General features: G+C 37.7%; 1 protein-coding gene across 2 annotated transcripts in view; it reads left to right on the top strand.

The window, feature by feature from the left end:
• Positions 1–14,326, top strand: part of CNIH3 (cornichon family AMPA receptor auxiliary protein 3) — a 42,034-nt gene extending 27,708 nt beyond the window's left edge. For both annotated transcript variants that reach the window (XM_032185409.1, XM_032185410.1), the window contains 3 exons: positions 9,662–9,774; positions 11,947–12,090; positions 14,299–14,326. In XM_032185409.1, the coding sequence (XP_032041300.1) occupies positions 9,662–9,774; positions 11,947–12,090; positions 14,299–14,326 (285 nt within the window). The remainder of the gene's footprint in view (positions 1–9,661; positions 9,775–11,946; positions 12,091–14,298) is intronic.
• Positions 14,327–14,822: the final 496 nt, after the last annotated feature.

The following is a 14,822-nucleotide window of genomic DNA, read 5'->3' on the forward strand; positions in this document are numbered from 1 at the left end:
TTCTGAGTATGGAGGTTCTGGTTCACATGTGGAAAATATTATGGCAAGTCAGCATTTTTAGTAAGTAGCCCTATCTTTTCTTGCTGCTGGCACCTTTTCTGAATAGTTTAGATGAAGGAGGTTGGCCAATGTGCACTACAGCAATTGTTATATGAAATAATTTTTTGTACTTGGACTTTGTTAGGTTCCAGACCTTATCCAACCAGTAGCTCATAACATTCTTTGCATGCAGCAGCTGTAGTGGACATAGTCCTTTGAAGAGTATCAGGTGTCACGGTAGCTGATTTCAATTGACTGTTCGTATTCTGTTCTTCTTGGTAAATTTGTTGGTTATTACATTAATCGATTCTTCCATTGTTTTGCTTTGTGGTCACCAACAAGCTTCAGATAATGTCTCAGATTTATAGTGTGTATTTCTGCATATGTTGATTGATTGTTTTATCATGGATTTATGGTTTTATAGATCTGTTACATTCTTTTAGCCAGTCACCATGCTGATAGCTATTAGCAGGGTACTTCAGTAAGCCTATTGCATGGTTCATTAAAATGCTTAATGTAAGTCTGTATAAATAAATTCAGCAAATTTGATGGTGTTTTTAAAATGGTGTGTAACCATCTGTATGTAAGAAGGAATCATACTTCTTTCATGGATTTGAAAGAACAAATCCATCTACAAGAGGCTACAGCAATAGGCCAATTTGTTACAAAATAAATTTGGGGGGAATAGCAGCAATAGTTGTGCCTTTCATTGTACTATATATATATATGTATTTTTTTTTTTCTTTTTTCTTTTTTAACAACTTCAGTAAAGAAGTTTTAACTCCCTGTTTGGTTAGACTTGATGGAAAAAAAAAATCACCAAAAACATTTCAGTATAGCCACACTAGAGAATTAACTCAGATTAAGCAAAAAATACTTGCACTGCCTCTGCAGGGTAGGTATACACCAGGTTACTGGCATACATTATGCATTATATTCAGCACCTCCCAACCAGTAGTGAGCATTTTGTCTTTGAAGTCTATGTGCATGTATTATCTGAGAGGGAAACAGCCTTGTCTAGTCAAGAGGTATTTTGGCTGTGGAAATAGTACTGGTATGCTGCCTCACAGGACAAAGAGGCTCATGTGTCCAGAGTTCTGATGATTGCTGCTGTAAGAAAGATCACAAAGAGAACAAAAAATGGCACCGCGTGACATTTTGTCCATTAGCAGTGACTGTTGCAGTGATGGAGCACATGAACTTTGTCCGCTTTCATTAGAGACCAAGGACTTCATCATTGTTACTGTCTTCTGAATGCATATTGTATTTCTTGATGTATCTAATGCTCCCTCTTTTCTTACCACATCAATACAATGGAACTGCTGAGTTTGACTAATTATCTGGGCAGTAGGAAAACTTTCAGGAGACCCTTCCTACTGAGTGATTGGGAGCATAAACCCCAATTAAAAAAGATAGTGTGGGTAACTTCTGAAGAATGAATATACGATTATGTATGTAGCAAACATTTTGCAGTGATCGGATACATACTCAATACTTCATCTCCCTGTGACTCAGTGCAATATAGAAGCTTGTACTTGTACCCAAGCAGGCATTGCTCTATATGAAGTGATTTAAGTAAAAGCTATGTATTTTAAAAATTATTTGATCATAATCATCTCCCATCTCTCTCTCTCTCATCCTTGAACTGCAATTCAGTGGTTCAAAGCAGAGCTGGTTTATATCAGAAAGTGAACATCTCTGGATTTAGGAAGGGTTTGACTTCATGTTTGTTGCTTACCATTTTTTAGCTCATAAACTGCCTCAGAAGAAATTCTAGAGATTGCAGACAGGCATTAGAATAAAGGTTATTGTTGTTTCTAAAGCATTATTTAGATCTGCAGATTGGTTAGGATGTAGGTGGGACGTGATCTGCTATGCTGTGCAGATTCTGTCAGTGAGGACTTGGACTGTCAGTCCAGCGACTTTCATAAAACTAAATTCACTTAAGATCTCTTTTGTTTGAAGTGACCTAGGAATATTTAAAGTACATTAGAGTCTGTGAGAGACAGAAAACTGCTAAGTGTGCACTTCCGTGCTCACTACTTATGTAGAAGATAGTGCTACATTGCTGTTGCATGTTAAAGTTAGCTTTCTTCTGGCCCTCAGAGTCATTGACAAGGTATTTTTACATTAGGAATGAATAACTTTTTACACTCTAAACAAAATTTCAAGTTAGCTAAAATATATTAGTAAACACATTTTAGTTTATGGAAATCATGTCTTATGGATGATTTATTTTTAAACAATTCTGCTACAGCATCTCTTGGAAAAAGAGGCATGAGATAAATTTAAAATTTACTTTTTATTAAACAGTGGGGCTGTTCTCAGGTTCCAAAAGCAAATGCAGCTTGGCAGGGGAAGTAGCGATATAGGAAAAGCAAATAAAATACTTTGAACTGAAATACCACACACTTTCACTAGCTCGGTGTTGGTTTAATTGTTTTCTGCAGCTTGCCTAAAAGAGGATGGAGTTTACATGTTGATAGAGATTCACATTTGCATCAGCAGGCCTGGGTGGAGTTTTGTTTGCATCCTGAAATATGAGGGACAAAGTGATTTTCCCTGAAACTTGCAATAAAATTGCAGCATACACAAAATTGTCCTTTTTTGTTGTTGTTGTTGTTTCTTTTTTTTTTTTTTTTTTATTTCTTCTTCCTGTTCTATGAATAATAGTCAGCATGCAATACCATGGTAGGAAAGGCTCCTTTATGTTTGAGTTTTGGCATTTAGCCTCCTGAATAAACTTATCTGCTGCCATCTCGGTTAAAGTGTCCTAATTATGACATCTTAAAAGGCTAGAATAGAGAGTGATACTTGGGAAAAGGAAACATATAGGACTTAAGAACTTAGAGGAAGTATAGTATTTCTGGCAGGCTATTCATTCACTACTGACATTCATTTATTATGTTCATTGTGTCATTCATTTATTATGAGAATTTTGCCAGCACTATCTTTAGTCAAATTTACAAGTTCCGGAATTCAGCATTTTTCAAATGTTAGAACATAATAATTGTATTTTTAGTAATCATTACCTAAGAATGTCTTTGCACTCAATGGAGGATAATGAAAAGTTATATCCTGCTGTGCCTGCACAGGTGTTCAAAGCAGCACTGGATGATAAGGAAAGTTGTAAGCCTACTGCAAGCCTCAGTCACAGTTTGGCTTTTACTCTCTTTTTATTCCAGGGAGGAAGTAAGATTTGCCAGTGCAATGCCTGATGAAAACTGATATATCCTTTGGATATATCCATATGCATGTTTACTCTTAATGTTATTGCTCAAGAAAATATTTACATATAAAACTATTTCAGATTAACCAACTGTATTTTGCTGTTACTTTCATATTTTAAAAGTTTATTCAATCATCAAAGTGTTAAAAAAGTATTACCTTGTAATAGACAACCACTACAATTCAACTTCTTTCCAGTACTGCTCTGGAGGATATGTAAGCATATGCCCTTACAGTATCTGAACATCACAAGAAATGGTAGAATAAGACTGAAGATGCAGCAAAAATGTATGTGAATAACAGTTGTCTGTAATGTACGCCTAGAAGAGAATTATCAGCTGCTGAGGGAATCTGCCTCTCAGAGCTGTGTTGAAGATACTGGCAAAATATGACTTCCTAATAGACCATATTTTCTTTAATTTAGTATGTAATAAAATAAATACTTACATTTTAATGAAACAAAAGAAATTGGGGTTAAATCAAAGTTCACTTATGGTTAGCAGAATGTTCACTGTGTATTTAAGTCAGATTCAGACCCTATAAAGCCTCCTTGCAATTACCAAAAAAAAAACAACCACCACAATAGCTAAAAATATAGTGAAATTATTTTTCATTTTATCTGTTATATGAATAGAAACTGTTTCAGGTGGGATTTAAATGTCCTACCTTGCATTCAAATGCTGAAGTTTCCAATAAAGCTGTTAGGATAGCAGGGCAGGAATCTTCTTTACCAGCTCTGCACTGTACGAAATCTACTTCCTCAGATTGACAGCCTTTAAAATCCAGATATGGAAACAGCCCTTTAGTGAACAGTTAGTTCTCAGTATTTACAAAACTGTCAATTTTAGGCAGACCCCAAGGAAAAAGCCTGAGGGCCCTTCCTGTACTATGCAGATGGCTGAGCTTCATTTTAATGATCACTAAGATTTCTGCATTCATTGACCTATCTGTGAAACGAGGTGCTGGTTTTCTGGATCCTAATGAGCAGCTGTGGTATTAATTGTTATTCTCACCAGTCTCAGGAGAACAGGTAAAGATGGAATGAACTCTTGAATAACCCAGTTGTGGGCTGTACTCTCTGGTTATATCTGAAACATAGTAGTGAGGTAGGGCAAGAAAGAATTTGTTACCCTGTTCCATGTCAGTGTTGTCAAAATTTGAGGTTCGCACTCCAGGGTTGCTAACCCAGCTTCTGTTACAGCTTCTGAATTAACTTTTTAAAAAAAAAAAAAAAAAGTTTGTGAAGATACCACATCTTAGATCACAGCAGATCTGCCTTACTGACCGGTATTCCTTGATGCTCTTCACGTCCCAGAGTGGAAAAGCTTTTTCTTTCATCCACTTCATAGAGTGATTTGGCTTGGAAGGAACCCTTCAGGATCCTCTATGGGTATGCTATGGACAGGGACACCTCCCACTAGACAAAGTTTCTCAAAGCCCCATTCAACCTAGCCTTAAGCACTTCCAGAGAGGGGCCATCCACAACTCTGGGAAACTTGTTCCAGTGAACAGATTGATGATAAAGATGATAGGCTGATGACCCTAGCTAGAGACAAGCTGCAGAAGCTGCATCCTTTGGCAGAAGCAGCTGCAGCAGCACTAACTACTGGGATAAAGCAGCATTACTTTGTCTAACAGTTGCCAATCTATGGGTACAATGGTACATTTATGGACGCAGGATGGAGGCTAGGCTACATAGATGGAGACTTCTTGGAGAAAAAAAAAAAAGTGATTCTGTGAGCATTTCTCAGTGACTGAGAAAGCAGTTTGATTCACTTGTTACAATTTATGTAGTGTGAGAATGTAATTGCACTGGTGAAGGGCACTGATTACTATTCATACTGCTATATCTTCCCAGTTTTGGTTTCTGAGAGGTATTTTATGTGCCATATTCACTGGTGAGCCAAGCTGTAGGAGTCATTCCATGAGAAAATGATATATAGTGTTCTGTAAGAGCAAATTGCATTTGGGAAGAAGGTAGTCATATGTAATAAACAGAATAAGGAGGAAGAGTACTTACAGGAAAAGATGTGATTGTTTTTTTGTAGAAAAACAACAGAATATATTCAGGGAATAGGAAACTGAATAAAATTATTTTGGACTGAGCTTCCTGAGAGATGCTCTTATGCAGTTGAGATCTTCAGATGACGTTGTAGTCCGATAAACACAAAGAAGCTGCCGAGAGGTGTTAGCTTCAGCTTTCATTTTCCCATGCTTTAGTTCAGCCAAATCTTGGTGTCTACACACAGCAAAGCCTGACTTATTTTCTTTGTAATTAGAAACTACCTACATGTGCACATATGTGTGCACATACACTACTGTGTATGAGGATATATTGAATTTTACTCACACAATCACAGAATGGTTTAGGTTAGAAGGGAGCTCTGGAGGTCATCTGGTCCAATCCCACTGCTCTAGCAGGAACACCTAGAGCAGGCTGCCAAGGACTATGTCCAGACAGCTTTTGAACATTGCCCACAGCCTCCCTGGACAACCTGTGCCAGTGCTCTGTCACTTGTACAGTAGGGAAGTGATTCTTGATGTTTAGATGGAACCTCTTGCGTTCCAGTTTGTGCCCATTGCCTCTTGTCCTGGCATTCCTGACACTGTGGAAAAGAGTCTGGCACCATCTTCTTTGCACCCTCCCTTCAGGTATTTACACAGATAGGTAAGCCCCCCCCTGAGTCTCCTCTTCTCCAGGCTGAACAGTCCCAGCTTTCTCAGCCTCTCCTCACAGGAGAGGTGCTCTAGTCCCTTGATCATCTTGGTAAATTTAGTAAGAAAGTACATGTTTTATAAAGCTCATAGCTTAATTGTTAGTACTAGGTACACAAAATAAAGAATTTTGGTAGATAATCACATCTAAAATAAGAACCCAGAGCCTCATTCTCCTTTAATAAACATTATAAATTGCAGATATTTTAAGGCAACCTGACAGTTAACCTCTAACACAAGCAGGTATTAGTTACAGATGCCTGGGCAGTTCCCACCCCTCCTTCTTCCAGAGCTGCAAATTGAAATTTACTAGTGAAGCAAGTGAATAATAATATATTTCTCCACAATTCACAGAGTGTGAATTAACTTTGCTTTCATTTATTGCCCCAATTTTATCATTTGTATTACAATGCAAGAAGGAAGAAGACCTGAACTGTGCCACTACCCCTTGGAAAGATCCTTTTAGCAGAACTAGTGCCAAAGCTTGATTTACAGCCCTAGAGCACTTGTAGATTAAAGCATTTCCCCAACACTTCTAAGTTAAAAGAAGGAAAGAAAAATCATGACTAAATAAAGCCAGACAATCCCTGAAGCATGGCTGGCAAGGCTCAGTCCTGCCTGTAGGGGCAACAAGACCATTGGCATGCTGGCAGTTACTCAGCAAAGTTTGCTTGTATTTGATATGACTGCCTTTAACTTTTGAAGGTAACTGAGACAGGAGAGAACATTTATCTCCTACAAAAGCCTCCCCTTTAATATCAGGCTTTTTCAGACCATTTTCTTCAAATATGCCACATGGTTCTTAATTCAATTGCACATCATAGGATCACAGAATCACAGAATCATCTAGGTTGGAATTGTGCTGGATGAAGAATAGCAGGATTCCAGAAAGCAATAAGGGAGAAAACATTTGTCCCCAGTTAATGGTGGGATGATAATGATATGGTATCTACCTAAGCCTTTACATTTGAAATGCAAATTATGGATTATGAATAAGGACTTTTAATGTTTCCTGATATAAATATTTACTTAAATATATACATCAGAGCATACATAGAAATGTATAGTAGTTTCTTTTCCTTGCTTACATTGTAGTGAAAGGTGTTTGTGAGTAGTAGAATTTTGGTCTGGAAACTCTGACTGCCTTTTCAGGCTTTTCCATGATTTCCCACAGTTAAATGTCAGCCAGCAGAATTTCTAGTGATAAATTTGTAATTGTAAATTTCTAATTTGTAAAGCCATTCATTAGCTTGGGGCTCAAGGTGACCGAATTGCAGCTTTTGAGAACTAGTCTTTTTTTGCCAGTTTCCCCTCCAACTCTGCATTCTGTAGCTGTCTGCAGACTTTATCTTGACCCGTGTCAAAAAGCAGTTTGTTATCTGAATCAGAGTGTTCCTGGTTCAAAATAGAATCATACTGTTTATATCCTAACATATTTACCATCTGACAATTTCATATGCTGTCCCAGAAATGAATAAAAGATCTTGATTCCTATTGCACTGCTCTGCATATCACATAAATTTCTATTGTAATGGACCACCTTGGCAGAAATGATAAGGATTGACTGTTGCTTATTTCTAAACCACCTTCCTTCCCTCCAGGAGCTGAATCTCATATTTGCTAAAGTTGACTGAAAGTTTCCATTTCAGAGGACATTTGGGTAGAACTGCAGGATAATCCTTCCAGCCAAGAACTGAGGCATTGTTGGTTTGGGTGTTTTTTGGTTTTGTAGTTATTCATCTATTCAGCTTACTATTCCTCACAAGCCTTGCTGTTAGTGTCTTTATAAGCTTTATGCTTTCACTTTCCCTTGCTTTTAGGTTTAGTTTCTTGGCTAAATCACTTGAATATAAACTATAATTGGCTTGCAGGCTGGTGTTTGATGGCTTTTTTCCATGATTTCTCTTCAGAAACTGTGATCAGCATTGATCCTCTATTTATTTATGTCCACGCAAAAATATCACTCCAAGACAAGGGTGACAAAACAACCAATTTGTTATTCTGTCAAAAGTACAGGTAGATTTCATAGACACTGGAAACTGTGACTGGAAAGTGAGTCTGTTCTCCACTGCTTCCTGTCTTTTCTTTCTAGCTTCACAGCTGAATTTTTGTTTTGTTTTGTTTTTAAGCTCCTCATAAATTTCCACCATGGGTTTCCTTCCCTGTTATTACCAGCCAGCCCCCTGATCAAACACCAGGGTTATGTTTTTGCTAAGTTTGTAGGCTGTATTGGAATCAGAAATCAAGTGTGTGATAACGATGTAACAGGCTCTTAGGTGCTGTGATGCTTAGTGGGTAGACATCCAACTTTAAGACCTTTCTTATCTGCAATTTGTGGCAAGGATGAATCATTGTCTTGGTAAAGGTTATAGTCATGTTGTAAATCACATTCTGAAAATGAAAAAAAAAAATGCAGCAGTGATAAATAACTGCCATCTGGAATCTACACTATATAATTGTATCATGATTTGTCATGCCCATAAAATAAGCTGTTGAGAATGCTTAAGTGGAAGGCATAGACATAGAGATATCCAAATGTATTAACTACTTCAAGCAGTGAAGGTAAATGAAAGTGAAAAAATGTGTTCCATGGGAAGTGGAAGAAGTCCTAAAACCATTGAATTCATTGCAGCACAGCTGTACAGGAGTAGGTAGGAGATGGGACTAGCTGTAGAGTGGGCTTTTCATTGTTTTTAGTAGCAGGGCTTACTTTAACCATTTGACAGACAAAAATGCATCGACATCAAAAGAAGCCTGCCAAATGCTTTTTGTGGTTTAACTTTGGCTGTTGTTGCTTCAAGACACAGCAAGGGATGCAGATGCACTGTGTATGGGATTGTCTAGCTTTGAGAAATGTATAATGCTGTAAGTTGGTCTCTTTTATGACTTGAACAAAGACATAAAAGAACAGGTTTCTGAGAAAAAGGCATCAGAAGAAAACTACAGAAGAAAGCCAGATAAGAAAGGGGAAAAGAGTGGAAAAAGTAAGATGCCTTTAGAAATAAGTACTCTGAATCAACATCACATGAATTTCTGTTTCTGCCAGCTGCCCACTCACTTTCTCTTTTAATAGAAAGAATCATCTTGGTCTGAAACAAGTAGTGTGGGGAGCCATGGATTTACCAAGGAAGTGAGTTTCCTGTCTTAGTGAGTTTTAGCTCACAACACTAACCTCGTAATGGATTTGATATCTTTAGGGTGTTTATAACATATCAGAAAGGTAGAAGTAGCCTTCTGTTTTTCCAAGGATACTCCTGCAATGTAGATGTGAAGCTTCAATAATGGTTTAATTATTTTCTTTTCAAATGCATCAGTAATAAAACTTCTCTCTTTAAGACCTCTTTTATAGAAATGTTCTCACTTATTTTCACAATGCTTCTGTGAGGTAGGCAGTAACATGATGTATGTTCTGTAAACATGAATGTGGAGCACCTGGTAAGACAGCAAAAGATTTGTCCCATGCCTCTCAACAAGCCCCTGGTGTATAGTCAGGATTAGAACCAGGACAAGCCTGTCACTGTGCCTCATGCTTATTGCTCTTAGCTACGCTGTCTGTCAGCTGAAGTATGTCTGGGGACAGACACATTGGAGATTTGCAGAGATGGTTTGTCTTCCACAAAACTAATGACTAAAATAACAGAGATGTTTTACTGACATCTGTTATTTCTGTTCCTTTTAGCTGGTGTTGCCGGAGTACTCTATCCATAGCCTTTTCTGCATAATGTTTTTGTGTGCCCAAGAATGGCTCACACTGGGGTTAAATGTTCCTCTGCTTTTTTATCACTTCTGGAGGTAAGCCTACCCTTTATATGCTGACTACTTGTTACTCTTATTTGCTAACTCATCCCCCATGAAGTTTGTATGAACTATGAATTGCAGTAATAGGAGAAAGGCCTAAAAGTGTTTGTCTAAAAGCAGCTAAGACTTATGTTTCCAGAGAAAAAAATAATATATATATATATATATTTTTTTTTCATGATTAGATGAGAAAAGTCATAATACATTAATTCGGCTTTAATAGCCACATTTAAATAGTCACTTAGATATTCCCAGTGGTATCAGGATGCTGTCACCACAACCAAATAAAAACTTGACCTGAAATAGGCTGGAGTATGGAAATAGAACTCAGTGGGGCACTAAATGCTTCACAGACTAGGAGCGGTAAGTCAGTTCATGTCCAAAAGATCTTATACCTATTCGTTCAGCCCTGGCAAGGAAACCTTTCCACCGGATTCATGGGAAAGTTGAGAGAATTTTGCTTCTCATCTGCTCTGATACCCTTACATGTTTTTGCATTATAAAGTAAGTTGCTTCTTGCTGTATAGCACAGAATTTATGTTCTGCATGAGAAGGCTCTCTAAGAGACTCTTGAAGCAACTACTGTTGTGAAGTAGCTTGAAGAATAATTTTGTAAAGAAGCCAGTACCAGTATGTTAGCTAGGAACTGAAAAGTAGTAGCTTTTTTACACTGTTTTCTGCAAAACTTGGTAGTAATGCACCATTGTATGGTGGAGTGTATCACCCCAAAGTTAGAGTGACAGCATAAGTTCTCAGAAAGCTTAATGAAGCTATGAATGCTTTTTTGTTGGGTGCAATAATAGCGTTTCATGGTGTTTTTCAAAGATTAACAATAGAAGTGTGACAATAATATTGTTTTGAAATTAAAAAAAAAAAAGTTATTTTATGTGCAAGCTGGAAATGGTCAGACTTGAAATAATGCTTCTTTGGATATACTTCTGTGGTTCTCCATATGTATTGCTATAAATACCACTTTTTTTTTTTTTTTTTTTTTTTTTTCCGGTTTTAGCTACAGACAGTTTTGGGTGCATTGGGTAAATTTCTACACAAAACCATGGGAAGATAATTGTGTAATACCTTCATTCCAATGAAGATAATTAAGAAAGGATTTCATCTGTGGTGTAAAAGCTTTGCAGTGTTATTAGAGATTGTAAGTGGATGTGACAAATATTAGAAAGGAAGAAAGGAGGAAGGCAAGGTTATTAGGAGGACTTTTGATTTCAAAGTTTGCAGCTGGTGACTTGTATGGGGATTTTATATTTATCTGTTCGTATATCTGTTTATCCATCTGTAAGCAATCCCAGCAATTTTCAGTAGTTAATTACCATTTCAAAGCAATAGAAATAACAGTATTTCATCTGATCTGTGCAAACCTTAAAGCAGTTCATTTACTGTGTTCAGGCTTTTCTTTTTATGGCTTGCTTTTGCTTTTTGCTGCAAAGTAACTGAGACAAAAGCTCCCTTGGAAAAAAAAAAAAAAAAAAAAAAAAAAAACACAAAACACAAACACCACTAACAAAAAAACATTTCATCATGATTTTCTCAAGCATCCAGTCATTACTGAGAATAATTAAAAGTTTCTCCTATGTAAGAAGAAAAACATTTTGCAATAAGAATTATTTGGAAAACATATTTTTAAGCAGTGCTATGTGTAGAAAACACTAGTCAGCCAACTCTTATATTACTCCACATTGCCTTTTTCCTTTTCAGAATTGGAGAAACTGAGCTATAAATTGGTTGAGGCTGTCACCTTCCATCATATCTGAAATCAGTTGTGTAGATGCAGTTAAAGCCCAGTAATCTTTCCTCCATGCTGTGATCACAGACTGCTACATATTGTCACTCAATATGTAAGTTTCTAGTGAGTGAGTAAGCCAGAAAGAACTAAATAGGCAGGGGGAATGTTTCAATCTAAAAAAATAACAGAGTATAGAAAGTCTGCATTCATGAATCACTTGTTCTGAAAGAACAGTCTGCTTAGACTAGTATCCTGATTTTAACACTGTCCAGAAACAGGGGCTTGAAAAAGAGAGGAAAGTTCCTCCTGTATCTTGGAAGACTGTTTTCTTCTGAGATGGTGATCAGAACAGTGACATATTTAATTCAGGACATATTTAATTCAGCATGTAACAGAGTCATTTCAGGTGTCTTCTCTTTCTCTTTCAGGTATTTTCGTTGCCCAGCAGATAGTTCAGAACTAGCATATGATCCACCCGCAGTCATGAATGCAGATACCTTGAGTTACTGTCAAAAAGAGGCCTGGTGTAAGCTAGCTTTCTATCTCCTTTCTTTCTTCTACTATCTTTACTGGTAAGTCTGGTCATTTCACTAAGGGAATAGCAGCTGCTTTTCATTTGATGTGTGAAATTGCATTTAGGAATGGATGGAAAAAAATGGGCCTGTTTCCTTAGTTCTACAAAACTGCTTCTGATCTTGATTCAGGAAAGCATACCCGCTTACAGCAACACATACTTAAATCTGTGAACAATTCAGTACAGAATATTAAGCATTTATCTCAAGCCTGAGCCAGGCCCAAGGACCAACCCAAGGGAAAAAACAATTTGCTCTTCTGCATAGTCTCTTAGGATGTGTGAAAGAATACGTGTTGTGATATGACATTATATCAAATAAATATTATAATGTACAGTTTTAGGATCAATATCTCTGTTGTGATTTTTCTTTTTTTTACGCTTCAAAAGAGTATGAGGTCCTCCTGTGCTAACCAGTGCACTGGCACAGCTTGTTAGCATAGAATTTAGCACGTTACAGAGCATTTGCTGATGTGTTTCTCACAGTTTCTATAAGCCAGTCTGAATGCAGTACCTGAAAACTGTATTTCCCATTGCTGCATCACAGGCTGTTCAGTACTGCTGGAAGCATGCCTTCCAGACTGCGCTGAGTCTGACAGGTGAGGTTCACCAGGCATATTCTCACAGGCAGTTCACAGGCTGCCTGCGTAGTGATGCTCAAGACAGTAAGCAAATGAGTAGGTAGATGGTGAGTAGGAGTGCTGGATGCACCATGCTTGCCGTCATTCCTACAGACCTCCCTTTCATGATGGGGTTAAGCCTGTGTGTGCTGCAAAACCCTACTTGAAGGACATTCTTGGAGATCTGCACCCCAGTCATTCCCCTACCCCTTTTAGTTGTCAGATGTCCTTAATGCACAGTTGCAAATGTCCAGTGGAAGACTATGTGAGGAACGTATTTAAGACCTTTGGTAGAATTCCTGTGCTTTTAGTCACCCCTGTAATCACACCATACAACTACTTGACAACAAAGAATAACACAATTTAGATGGAGGTGTTGTTTTTAAGATGCCTTTTTTCTACTCCTTTAATAATGTATTTGCATAGAACACCTCTTCAAGCCAGAACTGTGTGCAGTAGTCCTTCTGTGTGGTAGGTTTGTACACTGGTGGAAAAAGATAAATGTCACTTCTCCTTTGATCACTGGTCTGTTATTTGTTCTGTTGTTCATCTTACCTTCAGGAGTCATTGCTGCAGGTTGATGTTTCTCAATGTTGCTTTTAAATACCACTGACAACAAGGTTTTCTGGCCACATATGCACATGTATGTGTGTACGTGCATATTTGGGAGGGGAAAAAGAAGGTAGAAGGGACCAGACCCACTGAATCTGATAGGTGCCTAACTCACACTGAAATGAATGGGGCATTAGGATCTAAGCAGGAGCTTTGCATCCAGTAGCTCTGTGTGTTTGGGCTGAGTGTCTTTGCCAGCCAGACCTCTTTGCAGAGGCAAGAAGAGATGGCGAGGCATGAATAGAGGAAGGAGCATTTTAACCCCATGTTCTGTAGGCTAAAAGACTCTATCAAAGACAGCTGTGTGGTGTCATCTAGCATTTCTGCTGGGACTAAATTATTGTGCTGAGCTGTGCTTCCCTTTGTTCTAGAATGTGGCTATATAAACCAAAGTTCACCACCTGGTCCTAAATAAAGAAGTATTAATTATATTCACTTTTGCTGTGTTTTCCTGAGTATTATGAAAATTAGAGCTGCAGTGAAAACACTATGAATTCTTCACTTTTCAAAGTTGCCCTTAACAGGTATGTATTCACTCCAGCTAGTGTCTGCATTTTGTTTGTTCTACTGCACAGAAATTTTCCAATGGAAAGAAAACAGTCTAGTTTCATGGGAAACCATACCTGCCCTGCTGAGAGTTGGTGGTTGAAGTTTTAAAGATCAAATGTGCTAAAGCAAAATGGTTTTGTTTCTCCACTGTTCAAATTCAAACATCAGACTACACTTTTAATAAGCTCAAACACAGCTTGCAGTGCAGTAGGATGTCACTAATGAATTTGTTATTTCTTGAGAGCTTTTTGATACCCATCTTGAATTCACCATAATTAAGATGCTCTAGAGAGATGGAAGTAATGCAAAGGAAGGCATAGGCCATTACAGTCAGACCTGAGGAACAGACAGTAAAGAGATATAAAAATCAAAGTGCTCTGTATGCCTCAAAAGGATACTTTCATATTGTGTCTTTCTTTTACATTCAGCATGATCTACACTTTGGTGAGCTCTTAACTGAAATACCATCATTGAAGACTGAAAACAGCAAAGGCTGTGGAGGTACAAGGGTGAGTGAGCCAAGTGAAGCATGAGAAAAAAAAAAAAAAAATAAAGAGAGGAAGACTTTGAACCCAAGAAGTAAATAAAGTATGTGAAAGAGAGATCCAGAAGAAGCAGAGTACCATGAAGAATGGCTGAGTTAACTGTGTTTATCTTTTGTTTCTCAGTGTGTTGCAGTAAATGGCTTTCAAAACCCAAGCAAAACCAAAAAATGCAACAAGGTGGGCTGAGTTACAGAACTATTCACCTCTTCAGGGATAATGCTACTCAGCTAAATGCAGTCATCATAAACTGTAGCCCCTACTGTCTTCCAGGGAGCAAAGTTTTGTTGTTGTTGTTTTTGCTTTTAATGACTGTTCTGTTCTGAGGAAGCAGAGGTCAAGATCATCATACACATCAAGAACAGCTACACAATACATTCTGAAAATGAACATTGACGAGTTCAGATAAG

Source organism: Aythya fuligula, chromosome 3 (assembly GCF_009819795.1).
Source record: "Aythya fuligula isolate bAytFul2 chromosome 3, bAytFul2.pri, whole genome shotgun sequence".
Classification (NCBI taxonomy): Eukaryota; Metazoa; Chordata; class Aves; order Anseriformes; family Anatidae; genus Aythya; species Aythya fuligula.